The sequence below is a fragment of the Periophthalmus magnuspinnatus genome, chromosome 11, assembly GCF_009829125.3.
Source record: "Periophthalmus magnuspinnatus isolate fPerMag1 chromosome 11, fPerMag1.2.pri, whole genome shotgun sequence".
Taxonomy (NCBI): Eukaryota; Metazoa; Chordata; class Actinopteri; order Gobiiformes; family Gobiidae; genus Periophthalmus; species Periophthalmus magnuspinnatus.
This window is the reverse complement of record NC_047136.2, coordinates 17,001,813-17,023,121: the sequence shown is the minus strand read 5'-3', so window position 1 is coordinate 17,023,121 and position 21,309 is coordinate 17,001,813. Positions and strand designations below refer to the sequence as shown.

The 21,309-nt window shown below is 39.7% G+C and overlaps 1 protein-coding gene across 1 annotated transcript in view; it reads right to left on the bottom strand.

Annotated features, from left to right (window-relative positions):
- The window catches only part of gabbr1b (gamma-aminobutyric acid (GABA) B receptor, 1b), a 249,965-nt gene extending 246,917 nt beyond the window's left edge, over positions 1-3,048 (bottom strand). The window contains exons 1-2 of the mRNA XM_033975440.2: positions 2,986-3,048; positions 450-588 (exon numbers count right to left, since the gene is read on the bottom strand). Of these exons, the coding sequence (XP_033831331.1) occupies positions 450-471 (22 nt within the window). The 5' untranslated portion in view covers positions 472-588; positions 2,986-3,048. The remainder of the gene's footprint in view (positions 1-449; positions 589-2,985) is intronic.
- Positions 3,049-21,309: the final 18,261 nt, after the last annotated feature.

Genomic DNA, 21,309 nt, shown 5'->3' with positions numbered 1-21,309 from the left:
TGATGCATGTGTTTTTGGTTGTGGCTTTTGTGAACATATTCTGCTGTAATTATGGCCTTTTAATTATTGGACACTTTGTTGTTTTTCTTGAAGTCTTAACTTAGCTCTGTGTTTGGTGTCAAAATGCCGACATAGATTGTACTCTTTCAAAACCGGCCTGCCTCATAACACAAAAAACACACAGGTTTCCTCTTCCTGAACATTTTGGGATCATTATTTGCAAATATTTCTCAGTTCCATTTGTTGGGAAAGTGTCATTAGTTTATTGTCAGTGCACACATTAAAGCAGCATAGACTTATTTTAAAATGGCAGTCACGCCTTTTAATTTACCTTCTCGCGGGCCACATAAAATGATGTGGTGGGCCGCATTTGGCAAAGATTAAGCTCATATTGGGGTTGATTATCACAATAAAGAATAGTTGCTACCTTGAAATTGAGTGGTACTTACAGCACTGGCTCTTGTGACTCATGTCAGTCCAGGTGCCATTGGGTAGACACTTCCTGACCTTTGGCCCCACGATGACCCTGTTTCCTCTGCAGATGTACTCGATCTCGTAGTCCACCGGCAGCACCTGCACACTGCGGATCTGGACACAACACAGAGCCAAGGCCACAGAGTAAAGTACTGTGCAACTATTACGCCACGCTCAGACTACACCTGATCCAGCTGTGACTCCTGTGTCTTTTGAAGGTTGCACATGCGAGACTACATGTTCACGCTATAACTATTTATTTATTAAAGGAAAGGCTTGGGGTCGGCTCTGGCATCCAATAAAAAAGACTTGGAATTAATTCGGAGAGCTGCAGAACCTCCGTCAGCACCACCTTACTGTCTGAACTGCTCACATTACTTTGAATTATTCGTAATACTGGTGGCCACCAGACCAGAGCTGCACCGCATGCAGTCTGAGCCTAGGGTTACAATGATGATTTATGTTTTAGTATCAAGCTGATTAGAAGTTTAAACTTAAAATAGGTTGTGTTCATGTTTGAGAATTTAATGATGTCATAATGTCAGATGGAGAGCAGGGGCCCATATAACTCTTGGGATTGGCTTCTCAAACTTGTCATATTAATCTTATGACTTCAAGTCCTTTCAACTGACAACAATCATGTTTGTGTTTGAAAAAATACAACTTTCCAAAGCTATTGTGAAAAAAAACAAAAATACTTTTGTTTAGTTATACAGACAGGGGTGACTTTGAATTTTGAAGCCAGTTTTTCTTTGATGTGGATGTGTGCAGCAGTTACAGTGATATTAACCATAAACCAGGTCAACAAATCTACAGTTAAGCAGCAAATTCTACCATAGAATGCTCAGCAGTCTTCCATCTCAGTTTTACACTATTAGCGTCCTAGAATGTCACCACTTGAACGCAACCTATTGTGGATTTAGAAAGAACAGACCATACAAGTTAGATAAGGAAGGTACTCATGTTACTAATGGACTATTCATACTAGGAAGAGAAGTAGTGATACTTGTTACTAAGACTATATTTTATGTTTTATTTGATATTGACTGATACAACACAGTTTAACAATGCGATGCTGATATCAACACTAGAACACTGAAATGGGTTTTGATCATTATACAAAAACTTATAATTGTTATTCAGAATATGCTCAATACACATTGTCTATTACACTTAATTTTTATCATTTAAATGATTAGACTAAAACTCACACCCCAGTGAATGAGAGGGATGCAGCCATGCACCTTTGAGTCGGGGACAGGTATCTCCACATTGTTGTGTCAACCAAACAGCAGTGCGGAGTACTCAGCTTGGACCTGGAGGACTTCAACATCCAGGTGGGAACAATACCTCAAGAGGGGGGATCAGGAAGAACACCCTTCCCGATCTGAACCCGAGCTGTGTTTTGTTATTGGACTTCTGTGCTAGTCATGGTTTGTCCATGACAAACACCACGTTCAAGCACAAGGCTGTCTGTTAGTGCACGTGGTACAAGGACACCCTAAGCCGAAAGTCGATGATCAACTTTGTTATTGTGTCATCTGACCTTTGGCCGCATATCTCAGACACTCGGGTAAAGACAGGGGTAGAGCTGTGAGCAGGGTCTTCAGGGTCTTCACACCTCCTCAGATCCCCCCTCTACCGTCGATGCGGCTGTTCATAGCTGTGGTCATAAGGTCTTTGGTGGTTGTTACAGCAGCAACCCCCGAACCTGGTGCTGGACACTGGAAGTAAGGGATGGCGTTAGGCTGAAGGAGCCTTGTTGGCTTGTGGGACTCCTGAGGCAGTTGACAGATACCAGTGAGCCAAGCGTGTTGCAGCTTGTGCTGTCACAGAGGCAATGCATCTAAAACCTGGAACAGATATGCATCTAAAACCTGGAACAGTCTTCCTAAACATGTGAGACAGGCCTCTACTTGGACAATGTTTAAATCCAGGCTCAAAACGTTTCTGTACTGTGCATATGACTGAAAGGTTTTAATTCTGCTCTCTTCTCTTTTAATGTTAATTTTATGATGATTGTTTATGTTTTGTTGTATTGTGATTTTAATATCTTTCTTATTCTGTAAAGCACTTTTAATTACTTTGTGTACGAATTGTGCTATACAAATAAACTTGCCTTGTCTTGCCTTCGAGGAGGCCATTCGAGAGGACTATTGGTCGGCTTCAGAGAAATTCGGTCAAACCGTACAGTGCCTCAGGATGCCAGTGCTTCACCAACACTGTTTACAGCACAGACGGAGAGCTGCTGACCTCAAATGGGGATGTTGTTGGTCGGTGGAAGAAATGCTTTGAGGATCTCCTCAATCCCATCATCAGTGCAGTGTTTGTAGTGATGCGGTTTTTACATGTGCGCATGGTCTCATGGCAGTTTGATCTTGCGAGATCTCGTCCAATCCCTAATAGTCGGGCTAACGACCAGCATGACTAATGCAAATTGGGTAAATTACTGAAATTACAGGATTACATGGCTTATGTCTGATCAGGTTGCGGGTTATGTTCTGTGCTCACCTGCTCCTGGGTCAGGCCTCTGTAGCGGATGCCTCCTTCTCTGGGGGGACGAATGATGGCACAGCCTGAAAGGACAAGAGACACAGTCAGTAAAACATCGATAACCTGAGAGACCAGGAGCCTCCTGGTGACCGACACAGACAATACTGTTGGAGTGTATAGTAGTATGTAGTATGTTCATTAATACAATACAAGAATGGCATTGTTATGCAATGCAATAGATGTGTGTTTTCCTTTGAGCTGGAGATTATGAAAGGTAGAACTTGGAGAAGGACTGGTAATTATAGCCTATATTTGATTCACATTTGAAAAGATATTCACGGAAACAAAACTTGATGAAACACAGTTAACTGATGCAAATGATGGATTTAAAATGTTTAAAAAGTAACACATTTGAGTTGACTAAAGTGTAATACATTTAGAGGTTAACTGTCAGTTATCCATATCATCAACAAATCAAATCAAGCATCAAATCAAGCAACAATTCTGCTCAAGAAAAAAACAAGACTGCAACTGTTAGGGTTAACTAGCTAAAGTAAATAAATAACATTTCATTTTGAGAATGTTAACAGCAACAAATCTTACAGGTTAGCTCATGCAAACGCAGCTAATGAGTTTCACCATAAACAGTTTTCTGAGATAAAAGTACATGAACGCAAACAAGTCAGATCCCCACCATCTCATCCCGGAATGAGTTCCCGAGGACCACGTGAATGTTCACTGTGCAGCACAAGCTTAGAGAGCTAGCTAATTCGTATACTGAAAATAGTCCTTTTTATTTATTTATTTTTAACCAGTTTTTTTTTGTTGTTCCTATAGGGCTGCCAAAAGGCGATTTTCTTATTATTTTTTAACCTTTAATATTACCAAATTGGTAAGGTCTATTCCAGGGTACTGGAGAGGAGAATCCGACCGATAGTCGAACCTCGGATTCAGGAGGAGCAGTGTGGTTTTCGTCCAGGTCGTGGAACACTGGACCAGCTCTATACTCTCCATCGGGTCCTCGAGGGTTCATGGGAGTATGCCCAACCAGTCCACATGTGTTTTGTGGATCTGGAGAAGGCATTTGACCGTGTCCCTTGTGGTGTCCTTTGGGGGGTGCTCTGGGAGTATGGGGTCCGGGGCCCTTTGCTAAGGGCTGTCCGGTCCCTGTATGACCGGAGCAGGAGCTGTGTTCGCATGGCCGGCGGAAAGTCAGACCTGTTCCCAGTGCATGTTGGAGTCCGCCAAGGCTGCCCTTTGTCACCGGTTCTGTTCATTATATTTATGGACAGAATTTCTAGGCACAGCCAGGGGCCAGAGGGGGTCTGGTTTGGCAACCACAGGATTTCATCTCTGCTGTTTGCAGATGATGTTGTCCTGATGGCTTCTTCGAGCCAGGACCTGCAGCAGGCACTGGGGCGGTTTGCAGCCGAGTGTGAAGCGGCTGGGATGAGAATCAGCTCCTCCAAATCCGAGGCCATGGTTCTCGACCGGAAGAAGGTGGTTTGCTCTCTCCGGGTGGGTGGTGAGTCTCTGCCCCAAGTGGAGGAGTTCAAGTATCTCGGGGTCTTGTTCATGAGTGAGGGAAGGATGGAGCGGGAGATTGACAGGCGGATCGGTGCAGCGTCTGCAGTGATGCGGTCGCTGTATCGGTCCGTTGTAGTGAACGTGTGGTGGTGGAGGAGCTGAGCCCAAAGGCGAAGCTCTCGATTTACCGGTCAATCTACGTTCCTACCCTCACCTATGGTCATGAGCTCTGGGTAATGACCGAAAGGACAAGGTCGCGGATACAAGCGGCTGAAATGGGCTTCCTCCGCAGAGTGGCCGGGCGCACCCTTAGGGATAGGGTGAGGAGCTCGGTCACACGGGAGGAGCTCGGAGTAGAGCCGCTGTTCCTACACGTTGAGAGGAACCAGTTGAGGTGGCTCGGGCATCTGCTCAGGATGCCTCCTGGACGCCTCCCTAGGGAGGTGTTCTGGGCATGTCCCACCGGGAGAAGGCCCCGGGGAAGACCCAGGCGCCTTGGGGTCCCACCGGAGGAGCTGGAGGACGTGTCCGGGGTGAGGGAAGTCTGGGAGTCCCTGCTTAGACTGCTGCCCCCACGACCCAGCCCCGGATAAGCGGAAGAAAATGGATGGATGGATGGATATTACCAAATTTGAGCAGGCTGATGAAGTGGCAAAGTTAGGTCCTTCTCAATCAGACATGGTGGTTTGACAGTTCAATTTTAAACCCTTTGTACCATCATGTATTCAACCTCCAAATAGTACAATTTTAATAGTAAAAGGGGAAACGTATGCTAAAGCACCAAACTTAAATCACAAAGCTGCCATAATTAGCCAGTTTTTCCACATGCATGCCTGTTGCTGGATTAGCTTGTTACAGCCTACTATAGGGCAGACTAACTTTAGAAGAGATTAATGATAGGTTTTCGTTGAATTGTTGTTGAATAGCCTATTCTACTGATTATTTACAGTTGAAACCAGAAGTTTACATATACATATACACATACATATACACATACATATATATAAAAGACATGCTTTTTCTTCTCACTGTCTGACATGAAATCAGAGTAAACTTTTCCTATTTGGGTCAGTTAGGATTACCAAAATTATTTATATTTCCTAAATGACAGAATAATAAGATGAGATAATCTTTTAGACAATTTGTCATTACTTTCTTCAATTAGAATTAGAGACTCACATGTGGATGTATTTGAAGGCACATCTAAGACACACTGCTTATTTGTGTAGCATCATGGGAAAGTCAAAAGAAATCACCCAAGAGGTCAGGATGAGAATTGTGAACCATTTTGGGTGAAATTTCCAGATGCCTGAAGGTGCTACATTCATCTGTTCAACCAATTATAACCAATTATAAGAAGGAGATGGGTTCTGTCTCTCAGAGATGAACGCCCTATGGATTGTGCAGATCAACCCAAGAACAAAATTAAAAAACCTTGTGAAGATGCTGGCTGAAGCTTATAAGAGCGTGTTATTATCCACAGTGAAACAAGTACTCTAGCGATATGGACTGAAAGGCCACTCTGCCAGGAAGAAGCAATTACTCCATAAGAAACATTAAAAAAACCTGATTACAGTTTACAAATACACACAGGGCGAAAGACTTTTAATTTGTAGACATGCCCTGTGGTCTGATAACACTAAAATTGAACTGTTTGGCCATAATGAGCATTGTTATGTTTGGAGAAAAAGGCAGCATCATCATGGCAGCATCATGCTGTGGGGTTGTTTTGCTGTACGAGGGACTGATGCACTTCACCAGTTCTGTCAGGATGAATGGTCGAAAATTCTTGCTAACAATTGTGAGAAGCTTGTGGAAGGATATCTAAAATGTTAGATCCAAGTCATACAGTTTAAAATAAACTTCTGAATTTGTCTAAAAAAAATTGTCAAAAAATCCCTCTCTCATTATTCTGACAATTAGCAAATAGAAATAATTCTGGTAATCCTAACTGACCTAAAAAAGGAAAAGATTTCATGTCAGACTGTGAGAAAAAAAAGCATATGTGTCTTTTTATATAGTGTATGTAAACTGGTTTCAACTGCATAAGTGATTTCTGAAATAAATTATACATTTTTTTATATACTATAAATGTGTGCCAGAATTAAACCATAACTGGACTATTAGCCTATACTCACACTGAAATCAAAATAAAAAATATAACTGATTCTCTACGTCTTCTCCATTAACTTGTGTTTCCTTTTCTCTCCGCTAGATGGAGCTCTCTGTCTATATATCCCATTGTTGCTCTATTACCAGCAGTAGCTCTGTGTATAGTGCAGAGGTGGGTTGTAGTTACATTTACTTTTATACTTTTCAGAGTACTTTTCTAGCGACACACTTTTACTGCTACTTGTGTAATATTATTTAATCATTTTATTTATTGATTACATTACAGTAATCCTTCACTAAAATTCTGAAATATACAACGAAGGAATACATCATAAAAACCTATAGTGCTAGTAACAGTAACAGTAATCTTTCAGATATAATTTAGTTTTGTATGTTTTTTTTTTTCTTTTTTTGTGGCAAAATAATATTAACCTACTCAAATATAAGTACTCAAGTAGTGGTGAAAGAAATTATTCAAGTAAGAGTAAAAAGTACTTGGGAAAAGTATTCAAGTAAGAGTATCTTACTGTTGAGACGTAACATCTGAATTATAATTCAAAGTTAAAGTAATTTGAAGGACAAAACATTAAATAATTCAGAAAATCTGCTGTTATGGAGTTCTTTATCCTAACCTTTGTGATAAAATCTATTATGCACGAGGGTATTTCTTGTCTGTTAGCCGATGTGACGATGTGTCCAGCAGCCTCGAACCACTTATATTTTATATGATTACACTAAACTGGTATGATTGTTTTGATGGTATAAATACAGTGTATGTATGTTTGTCAGCTGGCGGTGAGACGGCACTATTAGTGACAACTCTTTGACGATTGTCTTGACTATTGGATTCAAGACAAATTCTCTGTTGATTTTAAATTTTTTAAGGTTTTTATTATTAGAAATTCCACAACACTGCTATATTCAAAAGACAGATACAAAAATTCGATAAACTACATCATATCTGAAGGAGCAGTGCAAGAAACATAAATGTTCAAATCATTTCATATTGTCAACATAAAACTTTTCTCACTTTTAGACTTACTCACAATGGGAAGTGTAAACAAAAGTATGAGTATTGTTACTTCTATAAAAATATTTCTCAAGTAGGCCTAGGAGTGAAAGTATACTGCTCTGAAAAGTGCAATTTACTGTGATCAAAGTAGGACTAACAACCTCTGTACTCAGTCGTGGTTTCCCAACAGTATTTTCTTGGACCACTACTTTCTACTACATTACTTTTACTTATGTACAATTCTTGGCCAATCCACGTCTGGCACAACGAACGCCCCCGTCTGACAGTTTCCATATGAGTTTGGCCTGTTGCTGGCAGTGTGGCTTATATTTGTCATTTTAAATTAATAGAATTGGGGCTTTGGTGCGTGTAATGGGGCCAGCTGGGGTCTAACCAGAGGCACGAGACACTGCCTCGGCCTATCTGCTCTGCACGATGATGTCTCTGCGAACACCACTACACAGCGCGGATTTGGGGAAGTGAAGTGAATTAGGTCCACCTCATTTAACTGTCTGCCTTTAGGTTCAGGGGCGTCAAAGCACTCAGGCAATCTGCAAGCATGTCTGGAGTGGAGCGCAGATAAGCCAAAAGAAAAAAATAGTCTGTTTGAAATTTAATTGTGTGAATACATTTACTACAGTTTAATAGACTAAACAGGGCAGCGCTAAAATATAATTTAAATAGGGGTGGAAAGTAACTAAATACAATTCAAACACTGTAATTGTGTACTTTTTTTGTTTAAAGTCAGGGTATGTAACTTTTTAGCCAAATATAAACTAAAAAAATCATGTTTTTTAAGTTTGCTGGACTTTATTGCACTGAAGAACTTGGGTCCTTACTGTGAGTGGACTTGCATCTCCACAAACCTGATTTTTATTTGGCCTGATTATTTGCTTGTTTCCATGGAAATGTTGTCCCTTTGGCTATAATCTTCCACAGTATGACTTAAATGTTATCTATCTCCATGGAGAATGTTCCAATGTATGGTGTGAACTTTCTATTTCCATGGAATCAGCTGATGTGCCACCTCCAGAAAGGAACATTCTGTACCTTTAAATGCACTTTTTAGTACATTTTTGAGCGTGAACTTTTACTTAATAGAGTATACAACCATCCATCCATTTTCTTCCGCTTATCCGGTGCCGGGTCGAGGGGGCAGCAGTCTAAGCAGGGACAATGTAAGTACAATGTAATCAACAGGGAAAACTGGCTCTTGCGCCCCCATCTGGGAGTATGACATCATAAATAATGTTTGCAAAACTGTTGCTCACAAATCTGAAACAGCAAAGCCTATGAGAACACAAAATCATAACATCCTAATGCATTGTCTTTATCGCCTCTTTCAAATTCTAAATGATGCCATATTTTAAAACAATCCAAGTCAATGTTTTCCAATTGTATATGATTTATTCTTTATAGATATAATAAACTGTCTTCATGAAGCCATCAGGATTTCAGCTTGGAACATAATGACAAAACTACCAGAGCAATTCACTTGTATTTCACCATTGATTCCCAGAAAATTGTTGTTCATTTGGAGTTTTCAGCAGTCATTCTGTCCATGTTCTGGTGTAGTCGGAGAGGCTGATGATAAAATAATATTCCATTTTCTTCCATGTGAGTCATTTGTCATTGTAATACAGCTGCAGTGCACTCGGGGCAGTGAAAGCAGCACTGGTGTTCACTTACAGGGCTTCAGAACAGAACCATGCGAGTGCACTCAAATGTAACACAAAATCAGGCTATGAGCAAACATCTGCAGTTTCATTTGGGGTACTGAATGAATGAATTTTGCTATTTTTACAATTTACATTCTCTGGAGAGGTGAAGATATCTTGATTAAAATACTGAAAGGTGTACAGTGTAACTTCTGGTGGAGGATCCGGCACTAGCTTGTCTCCAGAGAGATGTTATTGCTTTGTCTAGACTCCAGTATATAATATAGTGCGCCTATCCATTAAATGAATCTCCATGGAGACAAGCAGATAATAATGCTTTTTCAAAGCCTCTCAAAGCGCTACACTATAGTCATTATTAATTCATTCATTCATTCATTCATTTCCTCACTTGGTGATGGTAAGCTACTAATGTAGCCACAAAAAGGCAGACTGATGGAAGCGAGGCTGCCAATCCGCGCCATCGGCGCCTCCAACCACCACCTATCATTCGCGCACACACCACTTTCATACTAGGCAATGTGGGTGAAGTGTCTTGCCTAAGGACACAACGACAGAACTTGGTCCGAGCGGGACTCGATCCTCCGACCTTCAGGTTGGGGGACCAATACTCTAACCACTGAGCCACTGTCGCCCCAGATGACACTGCCAGGCCAATTTACAGGTCAGTGGTCTCATTTATAAAGCCATGAGGAGACAGAAAGTCATGTTTGGTGGAAGTTTGAAAACACCTGAAACACACTTCTTTATGTAACATTGTCGAAAAGTAAAAAGAAATCATCCAAGATATCAGGAAGAGAATTGTGGACTTGCACAAGTCTGGCTCATCCAATTTCAAGATGCCTGAAGGTGCCACATTCATCTGTTCAAACAATTACACCCAAGCATAAACATCATGGGAATGTCCAGCCATTATACCACTCTGTGTCCCAGAGATGACCGTGCCTTGGTCCAATATGTGCATATCAACCCAAGAAGAAAAGCAAAAGACCTTGTGAAGATGCTGACTGAAGCTGGTAAGAGTGTGCCATTATTCACAATGAAACAAGTACTGTACTGACGTGGACTGAAAGGCCACTCTGCCAGAAGAAGTCATTACTCCAAAAGAAACCTAAAAAATCCAGATAGCAGTTTGTAAATGCACACGGGGACATAGACCTTAATTTGTCCTGTGGTCTGATGAAACTAAAATTGAACCGTTTGGCCATAATGAGCATTGTTACATTTGGAGGAAAAAAGGGAGAAATTTGCAAGCCTGAGAACACCATCCCAACTGTGAAATAAGGGGGTGGCAGCATCATGCTGTGGGGATGTTTTGCTGAAGGAGGGACTGTTGCACTTCACAAAATAGATGGCATCATGAGGAAAGAACATTATGTGGAAATACTGAAGCAACATCTCAAAAGCCAGGAAGTGGGCGCAAATGGGTCTTCCAAATGGACATGGGCCCAAAGCATACAGCCAAACTGGTTACAAAGTGGCTTAAGGATAACAATGTCAATGTTTTGGAGTAGCAATCACAAAACCCTGATCTCAGTCCCACTGAAAATGTATGAGACCTGAAAAGATATGTGCGAGCAAAGGCGGCCAACAAACTTAAGTCAGTTACACCAGTTCTGTCAGGGGGAATGGGCCAAAATTACAACTTTTGTGACAAGCTCGTGGAAGGATTTTCAAAATGTTTCTTATTCTGGCCTTTAGCAATTAATTTAGCTAATAATTTTGGTATTCTTAATTGACCTAAAAAGTTCTGTCTGAAAAAAAGCAATGTTTAGAACAACGAGATTCAGGACATTTCTGTCTAAACACACTGTAAAAGCCAAAAGTCAAATCTGTCAACTGGACAAAAAGTTGTAGGAGTGAAGACGTTTCGCTGCTCATCCAGCCACTTTTTCAGTTCTGGTCAGATTGCTGGTGGACACTGTCTTATGTCTATCTGAAGGCAGGAGCTAACTACACTGAAACTGTAAACAGCTATTGTTTACAGTTTCTGTATGTTCTATATGTAGGCTAAGTCTATTGAGCTACACTAAGTATGCAATGTGCCTGAGTCATACTTAGCATAATCATTCAGTTTTTAATGGGTGTTTTCCATCCTGGCTAGCTCTATTGTTCTCTTTGTTTCTTTTGTTTGCTTTGAGTCTGAGGATAGAGTTATAGATAGGGGACAGCTGATGTCTAAGGCCCCCATTCCTGTTCAAGGAAATATTATCTTTTTCATAACAAAAATTGCTTCTTTAACTCCCCTCTCAAAACATTTCTTTTCTCTGGCTAAGATCTGAACTTCATTATCTTCAAAGGAGTGGTTAGTGACTGAGATGGAAATGTATGGCGGACTGGGGTCCAGAGGAACTCTCGCAATGGTGTTGGTACATTTTCTTGGAGAATGGAGAAGCTGTTTAGCTTCTCCAATGTAACGCTCACTGCACTCTTCACTACACTGAATGGAGTAGACTACATTACTTTGTTTATGGCTCAGGGTTTTGTCCTTTGGGTGGACTAGTTTATGTCTTAAACTGTTTGTAGTGTTTGAAAGGAATTTTATACTGTCTCTAAATTCTCCATTCATTTTAGCAGTTATAAATATGCTAAAATGAGTCAATGGGCTTCAATGTTGATGATAACATGTTAGCAAGATCAAATACGCAGCAGTCCCATGGCCTGCTTGGATACTATAGTCAAGACAGGAAGTGAAGGAGAGGACGAAATTGCGTGCAAAGGAATTGGAACAAACGGTGCATGGGCTTCACCCATGTAGTCATCATTGAGAAAACAATAGGCCCTACGCCCTGTAGGTGCTCGGACCTAATTGTAAGTTTGACATAATATTATATCCAATTATATTCCTACACATTCCAGATGTCTAGGTCAATTCAACTTATGGCAGCATTTTAAGGAAGTAATTAAGGTAAGTAGTGAGGATAAATAAATAAGATAACATTTACATATTTATCTTACTAAATTTAGCTTGACATATATAGGTGACAAGATATTATGGCAACACACGTATTTTCAGACATTCAGACAGTCAACGTGAACATACAAATTGTTAACAGACTGCAGGTAGGTATAACCTTATCCTTGTCTGCAGTTTGTTAACAACCCATAAATTCATGTTAGTCACGTGGTGTCTTTAACATTCAAAGAATATGCGAGGTGTGTTCTGTTCATGTGCTGACTCACTGATGTTGTGCTGTTGTGATATGCGAGGTTCGTTTGGCAGTGCAAACATTGCACTGTGTTGTTTGCTTTTTTTATCTGAAATGGCCCAATACTTTAGACAGTTTTTTACTTTTTCTTTGGCCTCCATTTCTCCGTGTTTTTTCATACTTTCTTTGTTTGAGCCATTTTTCGACATTTTCACCAGACTGGACGGTGTGACGCTCCTCTCTGCTGAAGGGAGGTGCAGCAGTAACTTGCTGTGCACGTATAGTTCTGGGTGTGAGTTCACGCACAATATGAGGCCACTCATTAGAATAAATATAGAACAAATAATCAAGGTAGAATTGAATTAAAGAATTAAAACTTAATATAGAGTAATATTTCTGGTTATAATTTCTGAATATTGCCATTGAGATAAACTTCAAAAGATATTGACATTTTTTTGTGGTCTGGTGTCTAATGCAGCATTCTGGTTGGAGCTGATTGAAATGCACTGATGTTGATGCTCCCAGGCACGTGTCAGATGTTTGTCACACCCATGTTAACCTGCTGTCAGATTAGCAGAATATGGAGCCCTGTTATGAGGGGAGGGGGGAGGAGGGGGGTGGGGGGGTATGTGTGTTTAAAATGGGGGTCACGTTTCTTGGTCCTCCCTGGCCCCTGCAGAGAAAAGCATCACCGTATTTAGTGATGAGAGCTATACACTGTGGGCTAATGTCAATAACCATGACTCATTTAATAGATTTATTATGTCCAAACATAAGCAAACGATATAAAGCTTAAAGGCCCCTGTACTTAATTTCTTCCATGTATTTGAGCAAAATGTGTCTTGCCCCAGTGGAGATATATTGTATAAGAAGTCCTTGAGGTGAAAATAAGTCCACTGTGTGCTGTCTGCATCTAATTATGAAGCATTTTCTTTTTTCTTTCATTCAGATTATTGGGAAGAACTGTCAGATGGCAGTTGTAGGCTGGTTGCATTATCGTGATGGTAAAACTCTGCTCTGGCCTCTAAGAGTTGTGAAAAGCACCTATAAACTCTTTGTGGTGAATAATTAGGATAGTTGGAATGCATAAGGTAAGTGAGGAATAAATTTGAACCACTGCAAATAGTTTTTAAGATAGTAAAAATCTGGTACAGCATTTTTAAGAGCTTGCTGGTTTAAACATGATAAAACTGCATACTATAATACTCACAGGTAGACAGAGTTTTTATTGCTGGATATTCTAATTTTTAGTTTCAGTTTTTATGTTTTGTGATTAATGTTAGTTTATGTTTAAAATCTCTTAATTGTTAAACTTTCCATGTAAAACAACAACTGGCACAAAGTTCAGTGTATTCTAGTTCAGCATACCTTTATCCTAGTTAATATCAGGTGCAATTAAACATGTTATTGATTGTGTTTAATTAAAAGGTCTGCACTCTATGGGTCCTCTTTATTTGAGGGAGTTACCACAGCCCTATAGTCCACCCAGAGCCTTGAAGTCAGCTGACCAGGTCTTCTCTCTTCTCCCTGGCATCTAATACTCGCTAGACAAAATATCTTGGTGTTTTATTGTTCTTTATGTATGTATCGTATTATCTGTGTATTAGTTTTTTGTTGACTTTTATGTGAAGCACTTTCATCAGCTGAAGTTGTTTTTTTTAAATATGCTATAGAAATAAATTTAAACTGAATTGGACTGTTGACAGAACATATGCCTCAAAAATGATATCACAATATAAGAATTTAGTGTTATGACTAAAGGAAATATCATGATTTAATGATTTTCTTTCTTTTTTTTTTTACAGTTACTGACAGAATAGCAATATGAAAACAAGAGTGAGATCCTCAAAGGGACCTATTTAAAAAAAATCTATATCATAATGTTGTTTCCTCATCTGAAACAGACCTGGAGTTGTGTTTTGTTCATTCACACGTTTAGCACACAAATCCTGCATATTTAGTCTTTAATTAGGTCTTCTCTCAAATAGAAAACACTCCTTGTAATGCCAGGATAGAGGTGAGGGTAGAGGTGAGGGTGGAGGTGAGGGTGGAGGTAGTAGTAAGGGTGGAGGTGGGGGTAATGCAGAGTAAATGAGCCTTGTCAAGTACAGTCTGTATGACAGCCAATTTCACACTCCACAGCTGTTTGTCCAGAGTCATGTACAGAAACAGCACTGACACGGCAGCACATACATAGAAACGTTCGAGCAGTGTCTAAGGCTTTGCTAACATTATGGCTTGAGTTTGATAGCACGCCCAGACGCTAAGACAATATATCGAACTTGAACTTGAACAATATGTATTCAATATAAACACAAAATGTTTTTTCCTCATTCCCAAAACTTTGGGCCCTCCAAAAGAGCTATACGGCTGAAAATAAATCTCACACAGATAACTATTTTGAATGGCAAAAGGTGAAAATTGAGCAATGTATATATAATCCTTTGTCCTAGAACACTTTTTAAAATAGCATTATTAATTCACACCATATCTGGTGGTGTAACAGACTTCTGTAGCCATAGCTCCCTTGAGTATATATCAATCTGCACCATCGTCCTCTTTGACAAACACCATTTACTCACAAATCACATTTGTTGATAGACAGTCCCTTGCAGAAGCATGAGGCATTGCTCAGATCAAACCACTGATCTTCAGGTTGAACACTAACCACTGAGCCTTCTTGCTGTCTGTTCACACGCTTTTTCTGTAATTAAAAACTCCAGAGTTGACCTTACATCTCATTGATTATTAAGCGCCAGCTAAGTGGATCTAAGTGGCCTCCCGGGAGCATGGTTTCCCCTGATGTGGGGCGGGCTGTGCGTTTCTCTGCTCTCACATCACGCTTCAGGAGAGGGTAGTCTATCTCTGAGCCTGTCAATGGTCTCATGGCACTGCTACTAATCTATAGGACCATATCATCCAAGCACACTGCAGGGAAAACATCAGTGAGAATCACATTTGCATTTCATATCCCACTCGCAGCAAAGATGTCTTCTAATATGCATCCATAACACATCTTCATATAGAGGGACACAAATCATAAATCATATGGATATTTTAATATATGGCGAGTTATGAGTGCAATGTTTTGATTGATTCTTTCCTTTTGATATGTGACGTTTTATAACATAGCTTTTGTGGAGGACGGTGCCACCTTATTGCCTCTATGGAGATGGTACTGCTTGGTAGAGTTTAGATTCTTGGCCTGAACCCGGCCCAAGCCCGACTCGAATTTGTGTTGAAGAGGAGAGAGATATGAATGGCCTAAAAGAGCGAAAGGATCGAGGGAGAGAGATGATGACCAGGGACAACCACGTCCGGTACAGGAGAGTGCAGGCAGAACACTACACACATGTAAACACATAGAAACCCCTGGTTAGCAGTATGAACCTCTCCAAAAATCAGCCCACAAGCCTATATCACCCTTGCTGTCAGAAATATACAAGAGTAGAACACACTAGAACTTTGCAAAACTGATGCGATGTGCAGTAGTTTCATTAGCTCAAGGAGAGTGGGACCCTAAGATAACATATCAAATGGGTTTTTTAAAGTTACCTTATATTTCAATCCAGATTTGGACCATATTATATGTTATTTCCAGGGCTTCATTTGAGTCGGAACAAGTCAGAACAGGATCCGGCAACTGTCAAAGTGAATTTTTCCAACTGTTTTCTTCAGTCCAGTAACTAGATTGGAGTTAAACCTTTCAACCTTTTTCCTTGAATAATATAAACACAGACATTTGTGGTTTAGACAAATTAAGCCCACATTTTTGTAGCCATAGGCTATATCTCATCTCTGCTCCACTCTCACAGCACAGAGCCATCCTACAGCCTGATGTGGTTACAGAGGTAGGTGCTGCTGTGACTTGAGTCAGAATGAATGAACATCCTGGTGAAACACGCACACCAACAACTAAAATGGCCTTTTATATTGCTTAGAATTGAGTAACATGGTCAGTTGTGTTGTATTTTGGCATTTCTGAGTGCCCTTACTCACCTGTGCATTCCGGTACGATTTTGACCTTGTCCCTGGTCCCAAATCCACTTTTTGTTCTGGCACCGTCTGATTCAGAAATTAAGCACTGGTTATTTCCTTATGAAATTATGAAATTATATTTTGTGTCTCTCATCTGTGTGTGAGTATAAATAGGTTACTCTCTACTCTCCAAAGCTCAAAATGTTCAGTTTCACCTTGTGATGTAAATAGGTAGTAATTCAGGAAACAGGAAATGTTACTCCCTCTTTTTGTAGACAAAATTCGCCAGTTTAGCTAATTTCAGCACTTTAAGCTAATTGTTTTCCCATACTCTATTCATTATTCTAAGCTGTAAAATATGAAATACTACTGCAAAAATATCTCAAAGTAAATATACAAACAAAACAAAAACATGTTGTTGGTGGTTTATAGAGTCTGTAATCATGTCATACGATCGTGTCTAACCTCATCATTTCTGTTAGTGACTAGAACCATGACCTTGTCGTATTATAAAACAAAAAGGTGTATTTCAACCATCTTCATTTTAGCTGCCTCCATTTTATTATTCTCCTGTACAATGGAGGGATGTCATCTGAAATCCAGCAATTCAGATTTCATGTCCCCTTTCAAACTGCAAGCTAGCTTTGGTGCACTGTCTCCATGGTGTGTGCGGGGCTAATGTTGCGTTAACCACCCTTGGCATGTTTGCTCCTTCTATACTGAGGCTTGTTCCTGCTTCATCAGACACAGGAGCACAGAGCCTGGAGGAATAGGCAGAGAGCTATCTCAGGTCGCACCCGAAACTCAACACCGCGAAGACAAAGTACAGTAAAGACAAGGAGCGGAGGAGACTGTGATCTAACTGCCAAAGCATGAAGCAGTACCATGGTTCAGTTATTTGGAAATACTTTATAATATTTTATACATAAAATATGGTAACACTCAGTGGTGGAATGTAACAAAGTAAAAGTAGTAAAGTACTGTATTGAAAGGGCCTATATTATATTATATGCCATTTTTCAGAGCTATGTTATAAGATTCCTGGAGTTGTGTTTTGTTTAATTCACACAAACCCTGCATATTTAGGAGTTCTCCTCTGCTCCACCTTGTGATGTCATGTGGTATTACAACAAGTGCTCCAATGTGTTTCAATAGCCGATCTCTACTGAACAAAACATAAAAAGTAGCTGTTAACATGTGTGAATGAAACAAAACACAACTCCAGGTATGTTTTTGAGGACATAACAACATCCTAACATGACTTAAAACTCACCAGAATTCTGCGTGATATAGGACCTTTAAATTCAGTTTTTAGGTATCTGTACTTTACATAAGTACATTTTAAAGCGGATACTTTTTACTTTCACTACAACTGAGAGCAGGCATCTTTACTTTCTACTCCACAACATTTTTGAAATGGACTGAAAAGTAAAAGTTTTCTGTTTATTATTGTTTGCGACGTGCAGAAAAGGCTGAGGGTTTATGTTTGTGTGTGTGTGGTTTTAGCTTTGTATTTCCATGGAATCATATAGATGCCGTGCCACCTCGAGAAAGTCACAAACTGTAGCTTTAATTTTAACATTTACTAAACCTGAAACTTTCTAATAAAATATTTGTTCATTATGAATCACGCCTTTGTTCATGCATTATTAAGGTTAATTAATGTGGAGTTATCATAGTATTATCTCTTTTTTCTCTATTGAGCCACTTAATGCTACTATCAATTAATAAAGGCCTATCGTTCCAATTAACGTCTGTTACTAACAAAAAGTAAAGTCAACCAAGATTGTCACCAGTCTGTCACTGTCAACCAATCAGCCGTCTACTTTGAAAATTAATATACCTGCACAATCTCATCTCATTTCTATGCTCTAATGGTAAATTGTCAAGTTTGTATGTATAGCACTCAAAGCACTTTACATCAAGGAACCAACCATTCACACACAAATTCATACACCTGTGTACACGGACACTGGGAACAACTACTAATCCTCCTCTGTCCAATCTCCATCGCAGCAGCAGAACCATCAGCCTCTTCAAACTCCCTTCATCTTCATCACCATCAATACCAAAGGAGGAGATACTTCTCTACACAAATCGATCATTTCACCACTTTGTTCACCACATTTGTTGAAGTTTAAGTCACTCAGGTATAGTATTACTCTATAGTAGTACTCTATAGTAGCATAAACTATGATTAGATGTGCAATACCTGATTCTGACTGCCTTAAAAACATGAAAAATACAATTCCTCACTTTCCTAACATATTCTGAGCATCCTAATTTTGAACGATGATAAGTTTATAAACCCTTTTAGCTACTATCAAAGCCCAGAGTGGTGTGTTGCTGTCACTCCACCACTAACAACAATTAGCATGCTAACTGCACACCAGCCTTACTGCCTAGTTCAAAGACAGAACCCCTTTATAATTAATTTCAAACAGCACACGCCGGTCTCATTTCAACCCTATCATGTCAATATTGCACACCCAATACATATTTGAACCATCTGACTAAAAACGTACTGCTACTTTTACTATTTCCTCTCTTTCCATCACTTTTTCGCACTCACTTTTCAGAGCACACACAGAACAATCATTACCTGCTGAGGTGTTGGAGGCCTCCCCTCTGATGAAGGACCAGACGATACAAAGAAGCACGCACCACCGCTCCATACCTCCACCTAAAAGAAAGACAGACACATGTACATGAGTCATAAGAGTTACATTATTGAAGGTGCTCTACCTGATTTGTACTGACATTGGAACGTGAAAAAACAGAACTAGTTTATATTAAACTGTTTGCAGTGGTCCAAAGTTATTCCTCTAGTACCCTCTAAGTATAATAATTATTTACCTCCATTAATGAGCTTTTCACAGCTTTGAGAGGTCCGTCATGGTAACAACTAGCATGATAACACAATTTATATGCAGACGGTGCACAGCAGTAGAGATGCGCGGGTCAGGCTTTTTTCCATCCCTGAGGTCCCACATTTCTTTTTCAGTATGGCCTCCCCCAGCCCGCCCCGCACTATTCATACATCCCGCCCGACCCGCACCCACAATCATTAAAATATGTCAATAAATGCAGCTTTATTGTAGCAAAAAAACGTGCTAGAAAACAGACATAATGGGAGTGAATCCGTCAATCTGATGAACCAGCTGCAGTTTTCTTTCAAAACAAAATAAAACCTCATCGCTCAAAGGGGATGTGCCGCGGTGGCGTCAGGTTTTAGGTGAATTGAGTCTGTTACGTGCTTACATAAACTTTATCATGAAACATAATCAAACATAGGCCATTGTAGAGGAATATTACTGTGTTTTAAAACATTTTATAAGATGTAATAATAATAGGTTTCATATTTTTCATCTGTGAAAAAATGACTCACCATAACCCGCTCAGCAAAAGATTTTTTTCCAGCCCGCCACAACCCGGAAGTGCTCGTCTCTACACAGTGGATTATTTTGCCCTCAACTGAAGCTTATACAATATATCTGTACTTGGACACATTTTGCTAATGTACATGGGGGAAAAAATCAGGTACAGGATCTTTATTTCTCTTCACACCTAGAAGTTAAGATAATGCCAACACCATACACTCACATACCACAGCTGTTGTTCACTGCAGGTACAATTTTTAATTTCTATTTATGCCATACATGACACTGCTGAATCCTATGTGCATCGTCGATTAGCAAAATACAATTAGAGAACAATGTAAGGGCAGAACAGTGGGCGTGTAGCGGTGGAGGCAAAAACGAGCTTAGAACAGAGCAATGATGTCTTGAATACAGGAGAATGAAGATTAAATAAATGAGAAGGAGAACCAATCATAACATGGTTGAAATCTCTGAAGTTAATTTTGCACAAATACGTCCCTTAAACAAAAAATGTTAATCTAATCATAGTTGGCTATTTTTTCAATTGTACCGCAAAGAAAAATTATAACTGACCTTTCATTTCAATTTATTTTATGCACTCGCTTGCACTCACAAGCCAAGTACAGTCCAATTTCCATCGCAGCAGCAGAACCATCAGCCTCTTCAACCTCCCTTTGTCTTCACCATCATTAATGTTCATACAAAAGGAGCAGATACTGGTCTTCAAAAATCGATCACTACCACTCTCTTCATCACATTTGTTGAAGTTTAAGTGTCTCTGGTATCTATAGTAGTATCTATAGTAGTATAAACTATGATTAGATTTGCGATATTTGAAGGCGCTTTACTTTTCACGTTCCTAACATATTCCGACCATCCTAATTTTTCACATTGAGTGTTTATAAGGACTTTTGGCTAAAATCAGAGCCCAGAGTAGCGTTTTGATGTCACTAAAAACAACTAGCATGCTAACTGCGCACCAGCCTTACTGCTTATTTCATGGACAAAACCCCCTTATAATTAGATTCAGACAGCACACTTTAGACTATGAAACTTTATTTTGTCAGTTCACTTCCTATTACAACTCTAACCCTAACTGGTAAAACTTGGTAAAAACTCATATGGTCTTTTTTATAGTAGCACCAACATTTACATAAGCGTGCGCATGGTCAAGAAAAACGTATTTGAGTAATATTTGTCTTGCCAGTACAGCTATATTGTACAAGCATCTCTTGAGATTAAAATAAGTCCACTGTGTACCGTCAGCATCTAATTACAAAGCTTTACTGTCAGAAAATCAGTTTTCGTTAGTTTTACTGTGATGCTTTGGCCTCTGAAGGTTGTGAAAACCACTTATAAACTCATCGCGGTGAATAATTAGTACGCTCAGAATGCATAAAGTAAGCGAGGAATAACTTTTGACATCTGCAACAGTTTAAACTCAACTAGTCGTGTCTTTCCTTGTGTTTTGCCTCGTCTTCAGAATCTGTGTTTTTTGAGATTTCTTT